Genomic DNA, 26,437 nt, shown 5'->3' on the forward strand with positions numbered 1-26,437 from the left:
TAGCTGGGACTACCGGCGCCCACCACAATGCCGAGCTAGCTTGCTCAGGCAATCCACACACTTCGGCCTCCCAGAGTGCTAGGATTTCAGGCATTATTAGCAACTTCGCCCGGTAAGACTGACAATATTTAATTCCTTACATTTATTTCTCCTAGTTCAAAAACAAAAGAAAAGGAAATTTATAAGTTATTATTCTCACGTCTATATAAATTTCAAGAGAGCCAATTTTATAACCTCAGTCCCTCATTTACATCTTGAATTCCCTCTAAAACTCCTCTCACCTAACCCACGTAACCCACAATAACACTGAATCTCATGTGTCTTACAATTCTTATGGGCATATAAACAGCTATCCTCTACACACCCATTATCACTTGATGTCTTTCTACATCAACCACAACCTTATTCTTTCTTCTTTTTTTTTTTAAAGTCTCACTTTGTCACCCTCGATAGAGTGCCGTGCTCACAGCAACCTCAAACTCTTGGGCTTAAGCAATTCTCTTGTCTCAGCCTCCCATGCCACACCACCCAGCTATTTTTACTTTTTGGTTGTAGTTGTCATTGTTGTTTGGCAGACCCAGGCTGGATTCGAACCCACCAGCTTTTGTGTGTGTGTCTGGTGCCCTAGCCACCGAGCCCATAACCTTATACTTTTTTTTTTTCTTTTTTTTTTTTTTTGTACAGAGTCTCACTGTACTGCCCTCTGGTAGAGTGCCGTGGCGTCACACAGCTCACAGCAACCTCTAACTCTTGGGCTTACACGATTCTCTTGCCTCAGCCTCCAGAGCAGCTGGGACTACAGCATAACCTTATTCTTAACATCCCTACCACTGCTTCTATGCCCAAAAAAGAGAAAGCTGGATTCAGCCTCCATGTTGTCTCTCTCACACCAATCTCACTGCCCCACTCTACCTCCATTCTCATGGCCACTTACAATTAGTTACTACTAATAAAACTAGCCACCATTTTGTTAGTAACTACCATGTACTAATCATCTTCTGTATTTTATCTCACTTCATTCTTTCAACAACCCTGTAAGCTATGTACTTCTGCCTGTTCCACAAATGAGAAAACTGAGGCTAAGAAAAGTTAATCTGTCCAAGTTGTAAGTAGGTGACGAAGTAGACGCCCAAACCCTACTATACCAAAATCCTTTCCTTCTGTAATACTGGTATCCACCCATTACTACCCATTCCAAAAGATAAATTTCTTTTTTTTTTTTTTTTTTTGTAGAGACAGAGTCTCACTTTATGGCCCTCGGTAGAGTGCCATGGCATCACACAGCTCACAGCAACCTCCAACTCCTGGGCTTAAGCGATTCTCTTGCCTCAGCCTCCAGAGTAGCTGGGACTACAGGCACCCACCACAACACCCGGCTATTTTTTTGTTGCAGTTCGGCCGGGGCCGGGTTTGAACCCGCCACCCTTGGTATATGGGGCCGGCGCCTTACCAACTGAGCCACAGGTGCCGCCCCCCAAAGATAAATTTCTAACCTAGGTAACTGCCAAGATTCTCCTAACAGGACCTAACTGATCTCCCTGCCATCAGCCTTGCGCCTTCCCTCATTAGTCAAGTGCCCCAAGTGATCTGTCTGATTCACAGATCTGATCCTTTTGTCCCCTCCATATAAAACCTCTTGAGGAATGCCCTTTAGTCCCTATTGTATAGGATACACTCTACAGAATAAATTCCAAAACTTTTAGTATTGATCAACAATTACTTGAAGTTCCAAAATTCAAAAGCTTTTAAAAGGTTTAAGTTTTTTCATAAATTTGCAATAAAACCCACTCTGAATTTCAAGAGGATACTTGTTATCCATTTATCCCATTCGTGTGATATTCATGTGTTTCAAAGAGAAACATTAATGTATTTAATAAAAACCTATTCAAATAGGTTAACTGAGCCTGCTAAAATATAAGAGACTCTTACCAAGAAAAAGAAAAATTCCAATATGTTCTTAAGACCAAAACACACATGGTCCCAAGAGTTTCAGAATAGGGACTGTGGGCCCCTTACCTATTCGGCCCATCAATCCTATCTAATTTCCACCAATCACCTTACACATTCTTTAATTCCAGGGAAGTACAAGATGCCCTATGTCCCGAATACCCTCCAACCCAGTGAGGTACTCACCCTTCAAGAAACTTGCTCAAGGATTTCTCTTCTGTGAAGTTCCCCTGACTTCCCTCCACTGTGCCACAAGCACTGTACCCCTCCTCCAGGACTTCCACTGCTGCACATTATATTTTCCCTGTTAGACTATAAATGAGGTCCTCATTGGGTATTTTACTCAACCCTAGCACACTGCCCGAACACTAAGGGCTCATTAATGCACAACGAACTGAACAAATTCGTGCCCGACTCTCCGAAACTCCCAATTCCCTTCAAAGTTCATTTTTCCTTCATCCCTAAACCTTAGCATGTTCCCTAACCCTGAAAGCCCCTCAGTTATTCTCGCCTCCTGAGTTCCTCCTCCCCAATGTCATCTTAAAATTATTTTCTACCAAACGCCTTCTATTGGTCCCGAACTCTCCTACGTGTTATTCACCTCCATTAAATCCGTAGTCCTTTCTCTTAACTGTGAACAGGCCAAGTCCCCTCCCTCCAGAGCAATCCATCTTCCCAGCCCATACCTCTTACCTACTCTCTCAACGACATCTCTCCCAGCCTGGTGCCTTCCATCCAGAACGCTTCTCACCACCAGTTTCCCACACCCCCTCTCCGTTCACCGTCCGGGGTCCCCCCAGCTCGAGAACCAGCCCCCGGCCCGAATCTGCACGCAAACCTCCCTCGCCGCCAATGTCCCCTCCCCCCAGCCTCTCGCAGCCGGCACCCCTCCCTTCTCCGTCCGCGTCTCGCCAGCGCTCTAGCTTCTCTGGAAACTGTCCGGGGGCCGTGTCTTTCGCCCGAACACCCTCAGGATCGCGTTGGTCGGAGCAGCCCCTCAGTCCCCAGATCCTCCAGGACTCGGCAAAATCCCCCGCGGCCCAGACGTCGGGCAGGGCCTCCGACTCACCTTGTTGGATGTCGCCGTTGCTGCCCCCCGGGATGGGCACGCTGAGCTGGCGCTCCGGCTCCGGCAGGCAGCGTAGGCAGAAGGAGTGAAGACAGGGCAGCAGCTTGGGCTCCGCCTCACGCCGGCTCTGCAAGCTCTGCTGACACACGGCGCAGGTGTCCAGGAGCGAGGCTGGAGGTCCAGGAGGCGGCCCCGCCGAGGGACCCGGAGCGGGAGCCGGGGCTGGAGCAGGAGCCTGTGTTGAGGCCGCCCCCCCCCGGAACTGCAAGGCCCACTGAGGCCGCAGGGGCTGAGGCAGCCTGGGCCGAGCCCGAGGAGGCCGCGGCCACCCCCCCGTCGTCGGGCCCTGCCGCGCCGCCCTCCGCGCCGGCCCTGCCGCCTTCCTCCTCCTCCTCCTCCTCCACCAGCACCGCGGCGAGAGGCGGCTCCGCCTCCTGCGCCGCGGGCCCCGCGGCCCCAGCAGTTACCGGCGCGCTGCCGCTGCCCCCGCCGCCGCTCTCAGCCTCGCCGCCGCCTTTGTTTTCCGCCATGTTTTCCTCTTTGAACCCGCCGGACCGCCCCGCGCCGCCCGCCGCTCGCGTCGCCGCCGCCGCCCCCAGCCCCAGCCGCAGCCGCAGCGAGAGCGGCCGCCGAGAGCGAGCAAGCAAGCGAACCAACGAGAGCGCGCGCGCACACGGCGCCCCCGCCCTCGCGTCGCGCGTTAGAAGGGGAGGCGGGCACAGCGCGCGCACGTACGCTTGGACGTTGTCCCGAAGGAGGCGGGAACTCGGGGCGCGGGCGCCGCGCCGGCCCTGAGTCTCTCGCCGGCCTCCGGGCCCGGCTGCTGGCTTTAGTTTCGCAGCAACTTAGCTCGAAAGGAAATTTTAAAGCCAGAGGCCGTTGACGGTGGACGGCCTTTCTAGGTGGTTATAAACTGATGCAGTGGTGGTGCAGGAAGAGGGCGGAAAGGGTGAAAAGCCCGGAGGCCCGGGCCAGTCCTGCCCGTGCGAGAGTCTCGCTGGCGGCGCTGTTCCCGGCGGCGGGCGCGTCTCCGCGAAGCTTCACCTGCCGCGCGGTCGGGTGCGGGGCCTCCTGGGTTTCTGTGCTGTAAGTTAACTGGCCGCCTGCGTTTGGATGGCTGTGGCTCAGTGGAACAGCAAAGTAGTTCCTCTGGTGGTGGTTCTGTTTTTTTTGCATTAGAGTACGAGAAACAGGCTAGAAAGGCCGGGTGAAAAAGAAACTTCTCCTTAAAGATGATTCTCAAACTTTGCTTCGTATCAGAATCAGCTGAGTTTTTCAAAGCCCAGAAGCAGGAACCGCCTACATCCTAGACCTGAATTGGGAAGTAGGGGAGGCGGCAATGGGTGTCGAAAAGTCACTTGAGCTGATTTTAACGTGTGTCTGTTTGAGAAGTCAAAGCATTATCTTGTCCTTGGAATCCCACTTACACGTCGTGGCGTTAGCTCGCTGACAAATGTCCTAACAATATCCGTAAGGGAAACTTACAGGGGCGGCGCCTATGGCTCAGTGAGTGGGGCGCTGGCCCCTTATACCTAGGGTGGAGGGTTCAAATACGGCCCCGGCCAAACTGTAACAACAGCAAAAAATAGTCAGCCGTTGTGGCAGGCGCCTGTAGTCCCAGCTGCTTGGGAGGCTGAGGCAAGAGAATCGCCTAAGCCCAAGAGCTGGAGGTTGCTGTGAGCTGTAACGCCACAGCACTCTACCACGGGTGATAAAGTGAGACTTTGTCTATACAAAAAAAAAGAGAAACTTACAGAAAGGGTTGTCTTTCTTTTTGATTTTTTTTTTTTTTGGCCGGGGCTGGGTTTGAACCCGTCACCTCCAGTATATGGGACTGGCGCCCTACTCTTTGAGCCACAGGCGCTGCCCGTGAAAGGGTTGTCTTTCTGTTTGAAAAACAAGCATTTGGAGGTTTTTATTAGTGCAGGGGCCATTTGTTGGGATCGAGAAGCGCTTCGGTCTTCTCTGTTGCCAAAAACTTACCTTTGAGCTGGTATAAGTCCTTAAAACCACATGAAAACATTTTTTACATATTCATTTAAAAACATTTACTGTCCTCTATATTATGTGTCTGATAGTGTTTTAGATAGGGCGGTATTATAGCAGAGAACAAAGGAGCTCCCTACCTACAAGGAGTTTAGAATCTAATGAAGGAAGAATGGCAATGATACATACCAGAGAGTGGAAAGTATGAAAAAAAAAAAAAAAGCAGGGTACAGGGTTTAGAGGTGACTAAAGAAGGCCTCTGTTGGTCAGGTGAAGAACACCTTCAGAAAAGTGTTTCTGGTAGAGGAACAAATAAGGTCAAAGGGCCTGAGTCAAACAGATTCTTGGGTTGTTAGGGGAACAGCAGGGACACACTGGTTAGAGTGGCTTGAGCAAGGGAGAGATTAGTGGGACATGGATAAAAGAATTTTTTTTGGTGGCATTTTTTTTTTTTTTTTTTTTTTTGGCCAGGGCCTGGTTTGAACCCCCCACCTCCAGTGTATGGGGCCGGCCCCCTACTCACTGAGCCACAGGCACCGCCCTGGAGATAGAGGACTATTAAGGGGGCAGGTCATGTACAGAAACGGTCTTCAATTTGTTTTACCTTTTGTTCCCCTTTAAAAGAATCTTAGAAAACTATTTTCTCCCTCCCAAGCATTGTAAATTGACCCTAAAATTTTTCATAGGTTAAAATCTACTGAAGAAAGTAGCAGTAAAATAGTTTAATACTGTATTTTTTCAGTACATAAAAATGTATTTTGGTTGGGCAGCACCAGTGGCTCAAAGGAGTGGGGCCCTGGCCCGATATGCTGGAGGTGGTGAGTTCAAGCCCTGCCCTAGCCAAAAAGAAAAAAAAGAATGTATTTTGGGGGCTCAGCACCTGTGGTTCAAGCAGCTAAGGTGCCAGCCACATACACCTGGGCTGGCGGGTTCAAATCCAACTCAGGCCTGCCAAACAACAATGACAAGTACAACCAAAAAATAGCCAGGTATGGCGGGAGCCTATAGTCCCAGCTTCTTGGGAGGCTGAGGCAAGAGAATCATTTGAGCCTAAGAGTTTGAGTTTGCTCTGAGCTATAATGCCTCAGCACTCTACCAAGAGCAATAAGCAAAACTCTCAAAATAAATAAAAATAAAATAAATTGCAGTAAGTAATTTCTTCAAAAGGGAATTGATCCCTGTTCCCCTGATGACATTTTCATGTCTTTTTTTTTTTTTTTTTCCACTGTGGTTGGGTTTGAACCCACCACCTCTAGGTATATGGGGCCAGTGTCCTACTCCTTTGAGCCACAAGTGCCGCCCAATATTTTCTTGCCTTTCCATTCCTCTTAGGATGAAGAACAAAATCCTTCAGGGCTTATAAGGACCGTGTATCATCAAAGCTACTTTCTCCTTGCTTTCTACATTCCACTTACACTGAGCTTCCGTTTCTTCACTGTGCCATGCTCCCTCTTGCCTCAGGGCTCTCCCACCTGCTGTCCCCTAGCTGGAATGATCATTCCTTCTCCCCGCATCTACCACCCACTTCACAGAATTCGTGCCTACTCAAGCTTCGAGTTTCAGCTCACGTAATACTTCCTCAGAGAAGCTCCTGTCTAGGTCAATGTTCCTTATTAAATAGCCTCATAGATCCGTTTCTTTCCTTCAGAGCCATTTGTGAGAAGCAATATTGTATAGTGCTTAAGAGCAGGGGCCGGGCAGCCCCTGTGGCTCAGTGAGCAGGGCGCGGGCCCCATATACCGAGGGTGGCGGGTTCAAACCTGACCCCGGCCAAACTGCAACAAAAAAATAGCTGGGCGTTGTGGCGGGCGCCTGTAGTCCCAGCTACTAGGGAGGCTGAGGCAGGAGAATCGCCTAAGCCCAGGAGTTGGAGGTTGCTGTGAGCTGTGTGACTCCATGGCACTCTGCTGAGGGTGATAAAGTGAAACTCAGTCTCTACAAAAAAAAAAAAAAAAAGAGCAGGGGCCAACCTGGGTTTAAATTCCAGGTCTGTCACCCACTGGGTCTGTGACCTTGAGCAACCCAATCTCTCTCTGCCTCAGTTTTATCGTCCATAAGTGCATATACTAGTTACTATTTACATATCATGGTATATACGAAAAGTTGTTTAATGATTAAATTAATACATGGAACATGGCACCTGTGGCTCAAGCGGCTAAGGTACCAGCCACATACACCTGAGCTTGTGGGTTTGAACCAGCCCAGGCCAGCCAAACAGCAATGAGGGCTGCAACCAAAAAACAGCCGGGCGTTGTGGTGGGCGCCTGTAGTCCCAGCTACTTGGGAGGCGGAGGCAGGACAATCACTTGAGCCCAGGAGTTGGAGGTTGCTGGGAGCTGTTGATGCCACAGCACTCTACCAAGGGCGACAGCTTGAGGCTCTGTCTCAAAAAAAAAAAAAAGAAACAAATACATGGAACATGTTCAGAACAAGGTCTAACATAGAAGCATTTAATATTTCCTTTAATCCTTAATATCTTGATTTGTAATAATGCATTCATTACTCTTGTTTGATTTTTACTGTTTTTAGTTTAGTTTTGTTTGTTTTTGAGATGGTCTCACTTTGTCATCCTAAGTAGACTGCCATAGCATCATAGCTCACAGCAATCTCAAACTCTTGTGCTCAAGCAATTCTCTTGCCTCAGCCTCCTGAGTAGCTGGGACTACAGGCGCCCACCACAAAGCCCGGCTATTTTTTTGTTTGGAGATGAGGCCTCACTCTTGCTCAAGCTGGTCGCCAACCTGTGAGCTCAGGCAATCCACCCACCTCAGCCTCCAAGAGTGCTGACATTACAGGCGTGAGTCAGTGCACCTGGCCCTTATTATCTGATTGATACTTTTCTTATTAAACTTCATGAAAGCGGGGATATCTGGTTTTGTTGTTGTTGTTGTTGTTGTTGTTGTTGTTTTGAGAAAAGATCTCAAGCTGTGTCCCTGAGTAGAGTGCTGTGGCATCATACCTCACAGCAACCTCCAACTCAGGCTCTAGCAATCCTCTTGCCTCACTTTTTCTATTTTTAGTAGAGACAGTGTCTCACTTTTGCTCAGGCTGGTCTAGAACCCATGAGCTCAAGCAATCCACCTGCCTGGGCCTCCCAGAGTGCTAGGATTACAGGCATGAACCACCTCACCTAGCTGGATATTTGGAGAAAAGGGGCAGGGCATGCTCCTTCCATAGAAAAATGCAAGTTTTAATACATATAAAGGATTGATAGAATTGGGAATCTTGCAATTTTACAACCCCAGTGTAAACACTGATTCAGGCAAGGGTCATTAATTTATGATAAAATCATTAAGTGAAAGGTTAATAGAAAACAAAATATTGGGCAGCGCCTGTGGCTCAGTTGGTAAGGCGCCAGCCCCATATATCAAGGGTGGCCGGTTCAAACCCGGCCCCGGCTGAACTGCAACCAAAAAATAGCTGGGTGTTGTGGCGGGCGCCTGTAGTCCCAGCTACTCGGGAGGCTGAGGCAAGAGAATGGCTTAAGCCCAGGAGTTGGAGGTTGCTGTGAGCTGTGTGATGCCATGGCACTCTACCGAGGGCCATAAAGTGAGACTCTGTCTCTACAAAAAAAAAAAAAGAAAACAAAATATTTGCATGGTCTCAAGAGTAGTATCCCACAGATTACTTAATAATTAGAAGGAGATATACGTGTTCAGTGGAGAGAAATGGTCACCACCTTCATCAAGTTGTATCAGTCAGCCTTGGCTGCCCTAACAAAATACAATAGACTAGACGCCTTAAATAACAGGAATTTATTTTTCCCAGTTCTACAAACCGGAAAGTCCAAGATCAAGATGCTGGCTGATTCGGTCCCCTGGACAAGGTTCTCTTCCTGCTTGCAGAAGGCCTCCTTCCCACTGTGTCCTTGTAACACACACACACACACACACACACACACGAAGCAGGTTCTCCAATTAAAGTCTGTAATCCTTTCACAACTCCTCTACTGTCATGACCTCATCTTTTTTTTGTTTGTTTGAGACAGAGCCTCAAGCTGTCCCCTGGGTAGAGTGCTGTGACCTCACAGCTCACAGCAACCTCCAACTCCTGGGCTCAAGCGATTCTCCTGCCTCCTCCTTCCAAGCAGCTGGGACTACAGGCATCTGTCACAACACCCAGCTATTGTTTGGTTGCAGCTTTCCTTATTGTTTGGCGGCCTGGGCTGGTTTTGAACCTGCCAGCTCAGGTGTATGTGGCTGATGGCTGACACCTTAGCTGCTTGAGCCACAGGTGTCAAGCCATGACCTCATCTTTTTTTTTTCCTTTCTTTTTTTTTCATATGAGACAGCGTCTCACTTTGTAGCCTTCCATAGAGTGCTGAGGCATCAAAACTCATAGCAACCTCCAACTCTTGGACTCAAGCAATCCTCTTGCCTCAGCCTTCCAAGTAGCTGGGACTACAGGTGCCTGCCACAACACCTAGGTAGTTTTTCTATTTTTAGTAGAGATGGCATCTCGCTCTTGCTCAGGCCAGTCTGGAACTCCTGAGCTCAGGCAATCCACCTGCCTCAGCCTCCCAGAGTGTTAGGATTATAGGCATGAGCCACCGTGCCCTGCCTAAAGTGCACTTTAAATACAATATTTCATTTTTAATTTAATTTTTAATTAAAATTGTAACTGTATACATTTATGGGATACAATGTGATAACTTGATATACAATGTGGAATGCTTAAATCAGACTGATTAACATATCCATTTGAACTAAATAACAACAGGAACCTGCATACCCATACAAAAACATGGAAGCTAAACTACCTTATGCTGAAGTATATGTGGGTTATAGACGAGATTAAGAAGGAAATCATATTTTTGGAACAAAACAACAATCAAGACACGAATTATCAGAACCTCTGGGATACTGCAAAGGCAGTCCTAAGAGGGAAATTTATAGCACTGCAAGCCTTCCTCAAGAAATGGAAAGAGAGGAAGTCAATAACTTAATGAAACATCTCAAGCAACTGGAGAAAGAAGAGCACTTCAACCCCAAACGCAGCAGAAGAAAAGAAATAACCAAAATCAGAGCAGAATTAAATGAAATTGAAAACAAAAGAATTATACAACAGATCAATAAATCCAAAAGCTGGTTTTTTGAAAAGATCAATAAAATAGATAAACCTTTGGCCAACCTAACCAGGAAAAAAAGAGTAAAATCTCTAATTTCATCAATCAGAAATGGTAATGATGAAATAATAACAGACCCCTCAGAAATTCAAAAAATCCTTAATGAATCCTACAAGAGACTCTACTCTCGGAAATATGAAAATCTGAAAGAAACAGACCAATACCTGGAAGCACACCACCTACCAAGACTTAGCCAGAACGAAGTGGAAATGTTGAACAGGCCTATATCAAGTTCTGAAATAGCATCAACTATACAAAATCTCCCTAAAAAGAAAAGCCCAGGACCAGATGGCTTCACGTCAGAATTCTACCAAACATTTAAAGAAAAACTAGTACCTATACTACTAAACCGCTTCCAAAATATAGAAAAAGAAGGAATATTACCCAGTACATTCTACGAAGCAAACATCGCCTTGATCCAGAAACCAGGGAAAGACCCAACAAGAAAAGAAAATTATAGACCAATATTACAAATGAATATAGATGCTAAAATACTCACCCATAAGATCCTAGCAAACAGAATCCAACAACACATCAAAAAAATTATACACCACGACCAAGTCAGATTTATCCCAGGGTCTCAAGGCTGGTTCAATATACGTAAATCTATAAATGTAATTCAACACATAAACAAACTTAAAAATAAAGACCATATGATTCTTTCAATTGATGCAGAAAAAGCTTTTGATAATATCCAGCATCCCTTCATGATCAGAGCACTTAAGAAAATTGATATAGAAGGGACGTTTCTTAAACTAATAGAGGCCATCTACAGCAAACCCACAGCCAATATCGTATTGAATGGAGTTAAATTGAAATCATTTCCACTTAGATCAGGAACCAGGCAAGGTTGCACATTGTCTCCATAGCTCTTTAACATTGTAATGGAAGTTTTAGCCACTGCAATTAGGGAAGAAAAGGCGATCAAGGGTATCCACATAGGGTCAGAAGAGATCAAACTTTCACTCTTCGCAGATGATATGATCCGCTATATCGGGAAAACACTAGGGATTCTACTACAAAACTTTTAGAAGTGATCAAGGAATATAGCAATGTCTCAGGCTACAAAATCAACACCCATAAATCTGTAGCCTTTATATCTACCAACAATAGCCAAGCCGAAAAAACAGTCAAGGACTCTATTCCTTTCACAGTAGTGCCAAAGAAGATGAAATATTTGGGAGTATACCTAACAAAGGATGTGAAAGATCTCTACAAAGAGAACTATGAAACTCTAAGAAAAGAAATAGCCGAAGATGTTAACAGATGGAAAAACATACCATGCTCATGGCTCAGAAGAATCAACATTGTTAAAATGTCCATACTGCCCAAAGCAATATATAATTTTTTTTTCTTTTTTTTTTTTTGTAGAGACAGAGTCTCACTGTAGCGCCCTTGGGTAGAGTGCCGTGGCGTCACACAGCTCACAGCAACCTCTAACTCCTGGGCCCAAGCGATTCTCTTGCCTCAGCCTCCCAAGCAGCTGGGACTACAGGCGCCCGCCACAACGCCCGGCTATTTTTTTTTTTTATTTTGCAGTTTGGCCGGGGCTGGGTTTGAACCCGCCACCCTCGGCATATGGGGCCGGCGCCCTACTCACTGAGCCACAGGCGCCACCCGCAATATATAATTTTAATGCAATTCCTATTAAAGCTCCATTGTCATACTTGAAAATATAATACTTCGTTTTATATGGAATCAGAAAAAACCTCGAATAGCCAAAACATTACTGAGCAATAAAAACAAAGCAGGAGGAATCACGCTACCAGACCTGAGACTGTACCATAAATCCTTAGTGATCAAAACAGCATGGTACTGGCACAAAAGCAGAGAAGTAGATGTCTGGAACAGAATAGAGAACCAAGAGATGGATCCAGCTACTTACCGTTACTTGATCTTTGACAAGCCAATTAAAAACATTCTATGGGTGGGCGGCACCTGTGGCTCAAGGAGTAGGGCGCTGGTCCCATACACCGGAGGTGGTGGGTTCAAACCTAGCCCCAGCCAAAAAAAAAAAATTCAGTGGGGAAAAGATTCCCTATTTAACAAATGGTGCTGGGTAAACTGGCTGGCAACCTGTAGAAGATTGAAACAGGACCCACACTTTTCACCATTAACTAAGATAGACTCTCACTGGATAAAAGATTTAAACTTAAGACATGAAACTATAAAAATACTTTAAGAAAGTGTAGAGAAAACTTTTGAAGGAATCGGCCTGGGTGAATATTTTATGAGGAGGACTCCCCAGGCAATTGAAGGAGTATCAAAAATACACTACTGGGACCTGATAAAACTAAAAAGCTTCTGCACAGCCAAGAGCATAGTAAGTAAAGCAAGCAGACAGCCCTCAGAATGGGAGAAAATATTTGCAGGTTATACCTCCAATAAAGGTCTAATAACCAGAATCCACAGAGAACTCAAACGTATTAACAAGAAAAGAACACATGACCCCATTTCAGGGTGGGCAAGGGACTTGAAGAGAAACTTCTCTAAAGAAGACCAACACAAGATCTACAAACACATGAAAAAAAGCTGATCATCCTTAATCATCAGAGAAATGCAAATCAAAACTACTCTGAGATATCACCTAACCCCTGTAAGAGTAGCCTACATAACAAAATCCCAAAACCAGAAATGTTGGTGTGGATGTGGAGGAAAGGGCACACTTTTACACTGCTGGTAGGAATGCCCACTAATATGTCCCTTCTGGAAGGATGTTTGGAGAATACTTAGAGACCTAAAAATAGACCTGCCATTTGATCCTATAATTCCTTTACTAGGTTTATACCCAGAAGACCAAAAGTCACAATATAACAAAGACATCTGTACCAGAATGTTTATTGGAGCCCAATTCACAATTGCTAAGTCATGGAAGAAGCCCAAGTGCCCATTGACCCACGAATGGACTAGCAAATTGTGGTACATGTATACCATGGAATGCTCTGCAGCCTTAAAGAAAGATGGAGACTTTACCTCTTTCATGTTTACATGGATGGAGCTGGAACATACTCTTCTTAGCAAAGTATCTCAGGAATGGAAGAAAAAGTATCCAATGTACTCAGCCCTACTTTGAAGCTAAATTATAGCTTTCACATGAAGACTATAACCCAACTATAGCACAAGACTATGAGGAAAGGGCCAAGGAAGGGGAAGGGAGGGGGGAGGTTTTGGTGGAGGGAAGGTAATGGGTGGGGCCACATCTATGGTGCATCTTAGAATGGGTACAGGTGATTGCACTAATGTACACAGCTATGATTTAACAATAAAAAAAAGAAAGAAAGGAAAAAATAAAATAAAAAGGAAAGAAAACAATTTCTTGTTTCATTTATTTTCTGAATGGTTCTTTTGTTTTCAATTTCATTGATCTCTTATTTACTTTTGGGTATTTCTTTTCTTCTGCTGGGTTTAGGCTTAGATTGTTCTTCTTTTTCCAATTCCATAAGATGACTTGTGAGTTTGTTGATGTGCTCTCTTTCTGGTTGTCCAATGTAGGCATCTAAAGCGATAAATTTTCCTCTCAAAACTGCTTTTGCAGTATCCCACAGGCTTTGGTACCTTGTGTCGTTGTTGTTGTTAGGCTCAAGGAAGCTAATGATTTCCTGTTTTATTTCTTCCTGCACCCAACTGTCATTCAACAGAAGGTTGTTTAATTTCCATGCCTTCATGTGGGGTAGAACATTTTTGTTAGTGTTGAGTTCCACCTTTGATGCCTTGTGGTCTGAGAAGATACAAGGGAAAATTTTAAATATTTTGATTCTGTTGGGATTTGTTTTGTGTCCTAGGATATGATCAATTTTGGAGAATGTTCCATGGGGTGATGAAAAGAAAGTATATTCTCTGTAGCCCCAGCTACTCAGGAGGCTGAGGCAAGAGAATCGCTTAAGCCCAAGAGCTGGAGGTTACTGTGAGCTGTGTGATGCCATGGCCCTGTACTGAGGGCCATAAAGTAAGACTCTGTCTCTACAAAACAAAAAAGGAGAAAAGAATGTATATTCTTTACCTTTGGGATGGAGTGTTCTATATGCATCTATCAAGCACAGTTGTTCTAGGGTCTCATTTAAATCTCTTATATCTTTGTTTAATTTCTGTTTAGAGGATCTGTTTAACTCTGTTAAAGTCCCCTGTTATTATGGTGCTATAGGATATATACAATGTTGCTCAGACTGAGTAAGGTCTGTTTCAAGAATCTGGGAGCATTTAAATTGGGTGCATAAATATTTAGAATGGAAATGTCTTGGGCGGTGCCTGTGGCTCAGTGTGTGGGGCGCCGGCCCCATATGCTGAGGGTGGCGGGTTCAAACCCAGCCTTGGCCAAACTGCAACAAAAAAATAGCTGGGCGTTGTGGCAGGCGCCTGTAGTCCCAGCTGCTTGGGAGGCTGAGGCAAGAGAATCGCGTAAACCCAAGAGTTAGAGGTTGCTGTGAGCCGTGTGACGCCACGGCACTCTACCCGAGGGCAGTACAGTTAGACTCTGTCTCTACAAAAAAAAAAAAAAAGAATTGAAATGTCTTCTTGTTGTATTTTTCCCTTGACCAAGATAAAGTGACCATCAAGGTCTGTTTCAAGAATCTAGGAGCATTTAAATTGGGTGCATAAATATTTAGAATTGAAACGTCTTCTTGTTGTATTTTTCCCTTGACCAAGATAAAGTGACCATCTTTGTATTTTTCTTTTTTTTTTTTTTTTGTAGAGACAGAGTCTCACTTTATGGCCCTCAGTAGAGTGCCATGGCCTCACACAGCTCACAGCAACCTCCAACTCCTGGGCTTAAGCGATTCTCTTGCCTCAGCCTCCCATCTTTGTCTTTTTTGACTTTAGTTGCTTTAAATCCACATGTATCTGAAAATATGATTGCAACTCCTCTTTTCTTCTGAATTCCATTTGCCTGAAAAATTGTCTTCCAACCCTTAACTTGGAGTTTTAATTTGTCTTTTGAAGCTAAGTCTGTTTCCTGCAGACAGCAAATGGATGGCTTGTGTTTTTTAATCCAGTCAGCCAATCTATGCTTCTTCAGTGGGGAATTCAAGCCATTAACATTTATTGAGATAATTGACAAATGTGATAGTATTCTATTCATCTTATTTTGTGAGAGTCCATTGCTTAGTTTTATCTTTTGCATCATTGTGGAAGTTAGGTTCTGTCCTTTAATTTCTTTTTATTTATTTTTTTTTTTTTGTAGAGACAGAGTCTCACTTTATGGCCCTCGGTAGAGTGCGGTGGCCTCACACAGCTCACAGCAACCTCCAACTCCTGGGCTGAAGCGATTCTCTTGCCTCAGCCTCCCAAGTAGCTGGGACTACAGGCGCCCACCACAACACCTGGCTATTTTTTTTTTGGTTGCAGTTTGGCCAGGGCCGGGTTTGAACCCGCCACCCTCGGCATATGGGCCGGCGCCCTACTGACTGAGCCACAGGCGCCACCCTGTCCTTTAATTTCTGAGTTCTTTGCTGTTGATCCATTGTGATGGTCAGTGTGTAGAACAGGTTGAAGTATTTAGAGCTAGTCTTCTTGTGGCAAATTTCCTCAATGTTTGTATATCAGTAAGTGATTTGATTTCTTTGTCAATTTTAAAGCTTAGCTTAGCAGGATATAGAATTCTGGGCTGGATGGGCAGCGCCTGTGGCTCAGTTGGTAGGGCACTGGCCCCATATACCGAGGTTGGCGGGTTCAAACTCGGCCCCGGCCAAACTGCAACCAAAAAATAGCCGGGCGTTGTGGCGGACGCCTGTAGTCCCAGCTACTCGGGAGGCTGAGGCAAGAGAATTGCTTAAGCCCAGGAGTTGGAGGTTGCTGTGAGCTGTGTGAGGCCACGGCACTCTACCGAGGGCCATAAAGTGAGACTCTGTCTCTACAAAAAAAAAAAAGAATTCTGGGCTGGAAATTGTTGTGTTTAAGTAAATTAAAGGTAGATGACAAATAGGGGGAAGGAGGAAAGGGAGGGGGAGGTGGACAGAGGGAGGGTGATTGGTGGGATTATACCTGCGATGCATCTTACAAGGGCATATGTGAAACTTAGTAAATGTGGAATGTAAATGTCTTAGCACAATAACTAAGGAAATGCCAGGAAGGCTGTGCTAACCAGTGTGATGAAAATGTGTCAAACGGTCTCTGAGACTGTCAAACGGTCTATGAAACTATGAAAGTGTATGGTACCCCATGACCACATTAATGTACACAGCTATGATTTAATTAAAAAAATAAATAAATAAAGGTAGATGACCATTGTCTTCTTGCTTGGAAAGTTTCATTAGAGAAGTCTGCAGTCACCCTGATGGATTTGCCCCTGTAGGTCAACTGGCGCTTACTCCTGGCAGCTTGTAGAATCTTTTCTTTTGTCTTGACTTTGGACAGGTTCATCACAATGTGTCTTGGAGTAGCTTGGTTAGAGTTGAGGCAACCTGGGGTCTGATTATCCCTCTGAAAGCAGTGTGTCAGAATCTTTTGTGATATTTGGGAAATTTTCATTCATAATATTCTCTAGAATGCCTTCCATTCTTCTGGGGCTCTTCCTTTTCTGGGATACCTATAACTCGTATGTTTGAACACTTCATAAAGTTCCATAATTCTTTCAGCGAACATTCTGCTTTCTCTCTCTTCTTTTCTGCCTCTTTAACTGTTTGAGTTATCTCAAGAGCTTTGTCTCAGATTCTCCTAGATTCTTTCTTCTGCATGGTCTAATCTGTTGTTGATACTTTCTATTGCATCTTTAAGTTCCCTAATTGACTGCTTCAGTTCCTTCAGCTCTGCTATATCCTTTCTATATTCTTCATATTGTTCGACTCTTATTTGATTCTGTTTTTGGATTTCCTTTTGGTTATTTTCCACTTTATCAGCAGTTTCCTTGCTTGTTTCCATCATTTCCTTCATTGTTTTCATTATCTGTATTCTAAATGCCCTGTCATTTCTAACATTTCCTTATAGGTGGACTCCTCTGCAATAGGTACCTCATGGTCCCTTGGGGGGGTGGCTTTGGACTGGTTTTTCATGTTGCCAGGATTTTTCTGCTGTTTCTTCCTCATGAGTGTTTTATTTTATCTGTTTCCTTGCCCTAATTTTCCTTTCACTTCCTTTACTCTTTAAGTTATCATGCTGTTGGACTAGAGTTTCAATGAGTCCTTTTGGTACAGGACCAGAAGGATGAGACGATTGAAGACCAAGAAGGTAAAAAAGAAAAAAAAAAAAGTAAGTAAATGGGAAACATTGACAGAAGAGAGGCACAGAAAGAGGGAGACAGAAGCAATATAGATGTATTAAAAACCTTAAAACCCCCAACCTCTGGGAGTGTTAGGTTGGGTGGTTCCCTTGAGGTCAGCAGCTCTTTGCTAGTCTGCTCAGACATAGTACCCCACCTCCGCCAAGTAGAGAGGAAAGACAAAAATGCTATAAATCAAACCAAAACAAGCAAACAGAAAACTTTATGGGATAAAATTGGGGGGAAAACCAAGTAATAGGGGTAGAAATTTACTAGCAAAAATGAATTTCTAATTGTTAAATAAGGCAACAATGGAAAATTATATTTAAACTAGAAAAATGAAGAAAGCAAAGAAAAAAAAGAAAAATCTAGAGGGAAAATGTGGAAATTAAAAAAAAAAAACAACAAAAGCAGGCGGCGCCTGTGGCTCAAAGGAGTAGGGCGCTGGCCCCATATGCCGGAGGTAGCAGATTCAAACCCAGCCCTGGCCAAAAACTGCAAAAAGAAAAAAGCAGTATATATATCTTGCTGAATATTGTCTGGGTAACAGGTGATCTTCTGGGTATGAGATGCTAATCACAATGCTGATACAGCTGTACGAGATGGAGACTGGAAGCCTCTGCTGATTTCTCAAACCCCACAGGCTGGAGAGCCTAAATCTCTCCTCAGCCCACTTAAAAGGTACTTTATTTATTTATTTATTAGATTTTTTGAGACAGAGCCTCAAGCTGTCACTCTGGGTCGAGTGCCATGGCATCACAGCTCACAGCAACCTCCAACTCCTGGGCTGAAGCAATTCTCCTGCCTCTGCCTCCCAAGTAGCTGGGACAACAGGCTCCCACCAACACCTGGCTATCTTTTGGTTGCAGCCATCGTTGTTTGGCAGGCCCAGGCTGGATTCAAAGCCACCAGCTTAGGTGTATGTGGCTGATGCCTTAGCTGCTTGAGCCACAGGCCCCGAGCCATAAAAGGCCCTTTAAACTGCTAACCTTGGCTAAGCAGAAGCTTCCCTTCTCCCGCCACTGAAAGCTCTTGTTGCTGGGATCACTCCTGAAGTAGCTATCCACTTACCCCAAAATGACTCCCCTGAGGGCGTAGCTTGTGGGGCAGTTCTCCCACAATGGCTTTGCGTGGCCCACAGCTGAACACTATTAGCTCCGTCTGGCTCAACAGCTCAGTCTGGGGCCCTAGACAATGCTTAAAGTCTTCCACACTGTTGCCCAAGTTCTCCCATGGTGGTTCAACTGAGTGCCAAGTCCAGAAAAAACAAAACAGCTCACAGGTAAGGCCTTTCCACTTTGCAATCTCACTGCTGCTGTACTTACAGCCGCCCGCAGGATTAGAACAAATGAACACAAGCAACCACTTGCCAGTTCTCCACTGCTTTTGTCCTCCTTTTGGGGTCCAGATGTCTCTTGCTACCTCCCTGTGTCCCCAGAGGGATGTTTCTGGGCAAATCCCACCAGCAAGAGATGCCCGGAGTCTTCTCTCCCCAGTCTCACCATGCCCAGTTGCAAGGAAACTGTTCCTCGGCTGCTATCTTGCTCCTGATTATTGCATTTTCCCACTCTTTTTCATTCATTCTTTTTTTTTTTTTTTGAGACAGAGTCTCACTTTGTCACCCTCAGTAGAGTGCTGTGGCACTCTCACAGCTCACAGAAACCTCCAGCTCTTGGGCTTAGGCTATTCTCTTGCCTCAGCCTCCCGAGTAGCTGGAACTACAGGTACCCATCACAATGCCGGGCTAACTCTTTTTCATTCTTATTTCTTTTTTACTTGACCAAATCTATTTTTGAAACTCTCTATTGCATTTTTTTTATCATTTCATTCATTAAATTCTTCAGCTGTACTATTTCTATTTGGTTGTCTTTATGATTTCTATCTTTGTTGAATTTTTTTGTTTGTTTGTTTGTTTGTTTTGAGACAGAGTCTCACTTTTATGGAAAAACATACCATGCTCATGGCTGGGAAGAATCAACATTGTTAAAATGTCCATGCAATTTACAGATTTAATGCAATCCCTGTTAAAGCACCACTGTCATAGTTTAAAGAACTTAAAAAAATAGTACTTCGTTTTATATGGAATCAGAAAAAAACTCAAATAGCACATACATTACTCAGAAATAAGAACAAATCAGGAGGTATCACATTACCTGACTTCAGGCTATACTATAAATCTATAGTGATCAAAACAGCCTGGTACTGGCACAAAAATAGGGGGATAGATTTATGGAACAGAATAGAGAACCAAGAGATGAACCCAGCTATTTATTGTCATTTGATCTTCGACAAGCCTATCAAAAATATTCAGTGGGGGAAAGACTCCCTGTCTATTTATTTATTTTAATTAAAAAAAATTTTTTTTTTTAGAGACAGAGTCTCACTTTGTCACCCTTCGTAGAGTGCTGTGGTGCCAAGCTCACAGCAACCTCCAGCTCTTGAGCTTAGGCGATTCTCTTGCCTTAGCCTCGCAAGCGGTTAGGACCACAGGCACCTGCCACAACACCGGGCTATTTTGTTGTTGTTGTTGTTGCAGTTGCAGTTTGTCTGGGGCTGGGTTTGAACCAGCCACCGTCGGTGTATGGGGCCAGTGCCCTACTCACACTGAGCCACAGGCACCGCCTATTATTATTATTTTTTTTTTATTTGAGACAGAGCCTCAAGCTGTCACCCTGGGTAGAGTGCTGTGGCATCACAGCTCACAGCAACCTCCAACTCCTGGGCTCAAGCAATTCTCCTGCACAGGTAGGAGCCTCCCAAGTAGCTGGGATTACACAGACCTACCACAACGCTCAGCTATGTTTTTTTTTTTGTAGAGACAGAGTCTCACTGTACCGCCCTCAGGTAGAGTGGCATGACATCACACGGCTCACGCGATTCTCTTGCCTTAGCCTCCCAAGCAGTTGGGACTACAGGCGCCCGCCACGAGGCCTGGCTATTTTTTTGTTGCAGTTTGGCAGGGACTGGGTTTGAACCCGCCACCCTCTGCATATAAGGCCGGTGCCCTACTCAGTGAGCCACAGGTGCCACCCTCAGCTATTTTTTTGTCTGTTTTTTTGGTTGCAGCCGTCATTGTTGTTTGGTGGGCGGGGCTGGATTCAAACCCCCCAGCTCAGGTGTATGTGGCTGGTGCCTTAGCTGCTTGAGCCACAGGTGCCGAGCCTATTTATTTATTTATTTTTTAGAGACAGAGTCTTACTAGCCGGGCGTTGTGGCGGGCGCCTGTAGTCCCAGCTGCTCGGGAGGCTGAGACAGGAGAATTGCCTAAAACCCAGGAGTTGGAAGTTGCTGTGAGCTGTGTGACGCCACGGCACTCTACCCGAGGGCGGTACAGTGAGACTCTGTCTCTACAAAAAAAAAAAAAAAAGAGACAGAGTCTTACTTTATCACCCTCAGTAGAGGGCTGTGGTGTCACAGCTCACAGCAACCTCCAACTCATGGGCTCAAGCGATTCTCCTGCCTCTGCCTCCCAAGCAGTTGGGACTACAGGCGCCCCCCACAACACCCGGTTATTTTTTGGTTGTAGCCATCATTGTTGTTTGGCGGGCTCGGGCTGGATTCGAACCCGCCAGCTCAAGTGTATGTGGCTGGAGCCTTAGCCGCTTGAGCCACAGGTGCCGAGCCTATTGAATTTCTTGTTCATTATCATGAATTGCTTTACTAATTTTGGTGAATTGTTGATCTGTATTATGTTGTATCTCGTTGAATTTCCCTGAGAATTTTTTTTTTTTTTTTTTTTGCAGTTTTTGGCCCGGGCTGGGTTTGAACCCACCACTTCCAGCATATGGGGTCAGTGCCCTACTCCTTTGAGCCACAGGCGCCGCCCTTTTTTTTTTTTTTTGAGACAGAGTCACTCTGGGGTTGAGTGCCTTGGCATCATAGTTCCCAGCAACCTCAAACTCTTGGACTCAAGTGATTCTCTTGCCTCGGCCTCCCTAGTAGTTAAGACTACAGGCACCCACCACAACACCCGGCTATTTTGTTTGTTTGTTTAGCAGGCCCAGGCCAGGTTCGAACCCACCAGCCCCGGAACATGTGGCTGGTGCCCTAACCACTGAGCTATGGCACCCAGCCTGCAGCTGGCTTTTAGTGTGCCAAGTGCAAAGGGTGTGGCAATTCTGTCTCTGTATAGATGTAGTGCTGTAGTCCCTATGAAGCTTCTTCACCATTACCAATAAGTCTGGTCGCTTCAGTGGCCTAGGCTGTAGAAGTTTATAACAGCAGGAGTGGTGGCCTGGTTTGTTAATGTCCTTGGTGTCAAAGGCTTCTAGTATCCTTCTATTCTGTTTTCCCCACAGTGGGAAGACAGCCCAGGGGATCCCCTTCTTTTTTTTTTTTGAGACAAAGCCTCAAGCTGTCGCCCTGGGTAGAGTGCTGTGGCATCACAGCTCACAGCAACCTCCAACTTATGGGCTTAAGCAATTCTCTTGCCTCAGCCTCCCAAGTAGCTGGGACTACAGGCGCCTGCCACAACGCCTGGCTATTTTTTTGGTTGCAGCCGTCATTGTTGTTTGGCGGGCGCAGGCTGGATTCAAACCTGCCTGGTGTATGTGGCTGTTGCTTTAGCCACTTGAGCCACCGGCACCGAGCCCGGGATCCCTTTCAGTGTCAGATCTGACATGACCTGTAATCAGCAGCAGTGATGCTGGGTTGCAGGTGCAGATGCTCACAGTGATTGTGGGTCTGGGGTCCTAGGTTTGGGGTCTCACAAAGCTATTGTTGTACCTGGGTCTTGAGGTCCAGGTTTGCTCTTTGTGAGAGAATTGAATATAGGCTGCCCACAGAGCCAGAATCTGTGACTTTGAGGTGCCCTATAACAGCTCAGGGACAGGTTGTAGCTTTAAGTCTATCCTGGGGAGTAGAGAGGGAACAGGACAAATCACTGGCTCAATTCTGGGGATATAGAGGTATTCTGGAGTTTGGGGTCCAGGGAGCAGGGTATGGCTGCAGTTCAGGAATCTGAGCCAATAGGGCTCAGTGGCAACTTGGACCCCAGGGAATGAGCCACCACGTAGTAGTGATGCTAGACCCTGCATGCTGGGGCTCCACTGTGCGCCAAACTCTGTGAGGCCAGGTGCATCAGTAGCTAGTACCCCGGAATGACAGAACAGAGCTGTTTGGGCTCTGGAGGGGCAGGTTGTAGCACAGCCATGCCTCCACTTCCAGGGAGAGGGATTCTCAGCAGCTCCAACTCTATGGGGCTAGTCCAGCTCCAGGGAAGCAAAGCACTAGAGGTGTTTGGCCTAGAGAAGGAGGTGTATCAGTTCAGCCACTGCTCCTTTTCACTGGGATACAGGATACGATGTGAGCTCAGCCCTGAGATGTACAGCTGCTCAGAGCAGCCAGGGCACCATCCACCCAGGAGGTGATGCGCTCTGGCTCAGATCTAGCGGGTATGATTCTTCTAGGTGGCCCAGGCACCATTTCCCTGGGATGCAGGGTGCTGCCTTAGGCTAGGTACTGGGGTATGTGATGGCCCTGAACAGCCAAATCATCATTTCCTGGGAAGCAGAGCTCTGCTTCAACTTAGGCACCCTGGAGGTGTGACAGCTTTAAGTGGCCAAAGTACTCTTTTCCCAGGAGATAGGATATGGCTTCAGTTCCAGGCAGGGATGGGGTGGGGGTAGGGGATGAGGTGAATGGAGAGAGAGAGACTCCACCTCTGATTGGTCCCACAGGGAAGGGTGTAACATCAGCTCTCACCTGGTCTTTGAGATGTGGAGTCACCAGCAGGAGCAGTTCAGTGGCTTAGCCTCAGGGTCGAAGGGGCTCCTTGCCCCCAAGCAAAACACATTCCAGCCATAGTTCCAATTCCATTATGACTTAGCAGAGTAGCCGAATGGGGCTTGCGGGGAGGGGGGTTCCTCTCTGGAGACTGGCAGGCAATGTAGATTGCCTCAGCTAGGCTTAGTGCCTAGGAAGACTGTAGGGAACCCTAGTGGTGAGACTGGTTGGCTGGCAAGGTGTTGATGGGAGCTTCTGAGATCCTCTTGCTTACCTCCTCCCCACAGGGAGAAGTTGCTTCTAGTTCCCAGCTGATCCCAGCAGGGTGCTGGGGTGGTGGAGGCCGAGCATTTCCTTCTGTTCACCATGTGACCATGAGGAGTTTCTGCACTCAAAGGAGTTTCTGTTACTCCTCTGGCACAGTCCAGCACCTTTCCTTTGTTATTTTTCATTTATTTATTTATTTTGTTTGTTTGTTTGTTTAGGAGACAGAGTCTTACTTTGCCATGCTGTCACAGGTCACAGCAACCTCAGTCTTTGGGGCTCAAGCAATTCTCTTCCCTCAGCCTCCCAAGTAGGTGGGACTACAGGAGCTTGCCACAATGCCTGGCTATTTTTAGTAGAGATGGGATCTCAACTGTTGCTCATGCTGGCCTTGAACTCCTAAGCTCAGGCAATCCACCTGTCTCTGCCCTGCAGAGTATTGGGATTATAGGTGTGAGCCACTGTGCCAGGTCTCCTCAGGTTTTTTTTGTTTTGTTTTTTTGAGCCAGAGTTTCACTTGGTTGCCCTGGGTAGAGTGCATTGGCGTCACAGCTCACAGCAACCTAAAACTTCTATGCTCAAGCCATCTCTTGCCTCAGCCTCCCGAGTAGCTGGGACTAGAGGCACCTGCCACAATGCCCTGCTTTTTTTTTTTTTTTTTTTGAGACAGAGCCTCAAGCTTTTGCCCTGGGTAGAGTACTGTGACATCACAGCTCACAGCAACCTCCAACTCCTGGGCTTAAGCGATTCTCTTGCCTCAGCCTCTTGAGTAGCTGGGACTATAGGTGCCCGCCACAATGCCCAGTTATGTTTTTGTTGCAGTTGTCATTGTTTGGCAGGCCTGGGCCGCTTTGAACCCGCCGGCTCTGGTTTATGTGGCTGGTGCCCTAGCCGCTGAGCTACAGGCGCAGAACCCTGGCTATATTTTAGAGACGGGGTCTTGCTCTTGCTCAGGCTGGTCTTGAACTCGTGATCTCAAGCAGTCTACCCACCTCAGCCCTCTAGAGTGCTAGGATTTACAGGCATAAGCTACCACTGGCACTCCTCAGTTATTTTTGTTAAACTGTAGTCATTTGTTCTTCTGGTTGTCTTCATGAGGCAGACAAGTCCTAGGGGCTTCTAATAGGCCATGTTGCTGACATTACTCTTTTAAACGCTTGTTCTGGGCTGCGCCTGTGGCTTAGTGAGTAGGCCACCAGCCCCATATACCGAGAGTGGTAGGTTCAAACCTGGCCCCGCCCAGCCAAACTGCAACAAAAAAATAGCCAGGTGTTGTGGCGGGCACCTGTAATCTCAGCTACTTGGGAGGCTGAGGCAAGAGAATCACTTAAGCCCAGGAGATGGAGGTTGCTGTGAGCAGTGAAGTCACAGCACTCTACCGAGGGCGATAAAGTGAGACTCTTGTCTCCAAAAAAAAAAGTTTGTTCTATCTCCTAGTATCCCTAAAAGACATTAGGTCATTTCTATAATAATATTTCAGTATTATAAATATGTTTTAATTTCATATACACCCTTATTTGCTTAGAATACTTGAAGATTTGAAATTAATTTTTTAAATTTGCAATTAACTTTAAGAATCTTTTTGGTGGAATTTTAGCTAAATAATAGTTTCTACTTCATAAAATAATAAACGCTGTGGCTTTGTGGTTGCCCATCTTTCCTTCTTAGTTCTGCTTCTGGGCAGATCATGTTGCCCAACTTCAATTTCACTTTCTGACTAGGTGCCCTCTAGTCATCTTTTCTTTTTATTTTTCGTTCTTTTTTTGTTTTTGTTTTTCAGAGACAGGGTCTCACTCTATCACCAGGCTGGAGCGCAATGTCTCAGTCATAGCTCACTACAATCTTGAACTCTTGGGCTCAAGAGATCTTCCTGACTCAGCCTCCCGAGTAACTGGGACTACAGGCACCCGCCACCACACCTGGCTAATTTTTCTGTTTTTAGAGGAGACAGGGTTTCCCTCTTGCTCAGGCTAGTCTCAAACTACTTAGTTCAAGTGATCCTCACACTTTAGCTTTTCCCTCCCACCTCAGTCTCCCAAAGTGCTAAGATTACAGGTGTAAGCCACTTTGCTACACTGAGTCATTGCCTTTTTTTTTTTTTTTTTTTTTTTTTTTGTGGCTTTTGGCTGGGGCTGGCTTTGAACCCGCCACCTCCGGCATATGGGACCGGCGCCCTACTCCTTGAGCCACGGGCGCCGCCCGTGAGTCATTGCCTTTTAACTTAATAGAAAATATGTTCTCAGGACATCAATTTTTTTTTTTTTTTGAGACAGAGTCTAACTATATTGCCCTCAGCAGAGAGCAGAGGTGTCACGCTCACAGCAACCTCAAACTCTTGGGCTTAAGTGATTCTTTTGCCTCAGCCTCCCAAGTAGCTGGGACTACAGGCGCCCGCCACCGCCCGGCTATTATTTTTGTTGCAGTTGTCATTGTTGTTTAGCTGGCTGAGGCCGGGTTCAAATCTGCCACCCTCGGTTCATGTGGCTGGCACCATAACCACTGTGCTATGGGTGCCAAGCCAAGACATCAATTCTTTAAGCCCTCATGACATGACTATGCCTTTTCTTCCCAAAATTATATTTGTTTTTTTTTTTTTTGTAGAGACAGAGTCTCACTTTACCACCCTCGGTAGAGTACCATGACGTCACACGGCTCACAGCAACCTCCAAGTTTTTTGGGGGCTTACTCGATTCTCTTGCCTCAGCCTCCCGAGCAGCTGGGACTACAGGCACCTGCCACAACACCCGGCTACCCAAAATTATATTTGTTAACAGGTGACACATGAGCGTGTTAGCTTTATAAAAAAATTGAAATAGGCTCAGAGCCTATGGCTCAGTGGTTAGGGTGTCAGTCACATACTGGGACTAACACTGTCGAACCTAGCGTGGGCCTGCTAAACAACAATGACAACTGCTCTCAGCTACTTAGGAGGCCGAGACAAGAGAATCACCTAAGCTCAGGAGTTGGAGGTTGTTGTGAGCTGTGTGACGCCATGGCACTCTACCAAGGGTGATAAAGTGAGACACTGCCTCTAAAAAAAAAAAAACACAACAATGGCTCAGTGGGTAGGGCTCTGGCCACATACACCGAAGCTGGTGGGTTTGAGCCCGGCTGGGCCTGCCAAGCAACG

The 26,437-nt window shown here is 45.9% G+C and overlaps 2 protein-coding genes across 2 annotated transcripts in view; both read right to left on the reverse strand.

The window, feature by feature from the left end:
• The window catches only part of TRIM33 (tripartite motif containing 33), a 132,699-nt gene extending 129,118 nt beyond the window's left edge, over positions 1 to 3,581 (reverse strand). Inside the window, 2 exon segments of the mRNA XM_053590508.1 lie at positions 3,017 to 3,275; positions 3,277 to 3,581. Of these exon segments, the coding sequence (XP_053446483.1) occupies positions 3,017 to 3,275; positions 3,277 to 3,546 (529 nt within the window). The 5' untranslated portion in view covers positions 3,547 to 3,581.
• Positions 1 to 26,437, reverse strand: part of BCAS2 (BCAS2 pre-mRNA processing factor) — a 156,199-nt gene that overhangs the window by 76,525 nt on the left and 53,237 nt on the right. The gene's annotated exons all lie outside the window — the stretch shown is intronic.

This window comes from Nycticebus coucang, chromosome 5 (genome assembly GCF_027406575.1).
Source record: "Nycticebus coucang isolate mNycCou1 chromosome 5, mNycCou1.pri, whole genome shotgun sequence".
Lineage (NCBI taxonomy): Eukaryota > Metazoa > Chordata > Mammalia > Primates > Lorisidae > Nycticebus > Nycticebus coucang.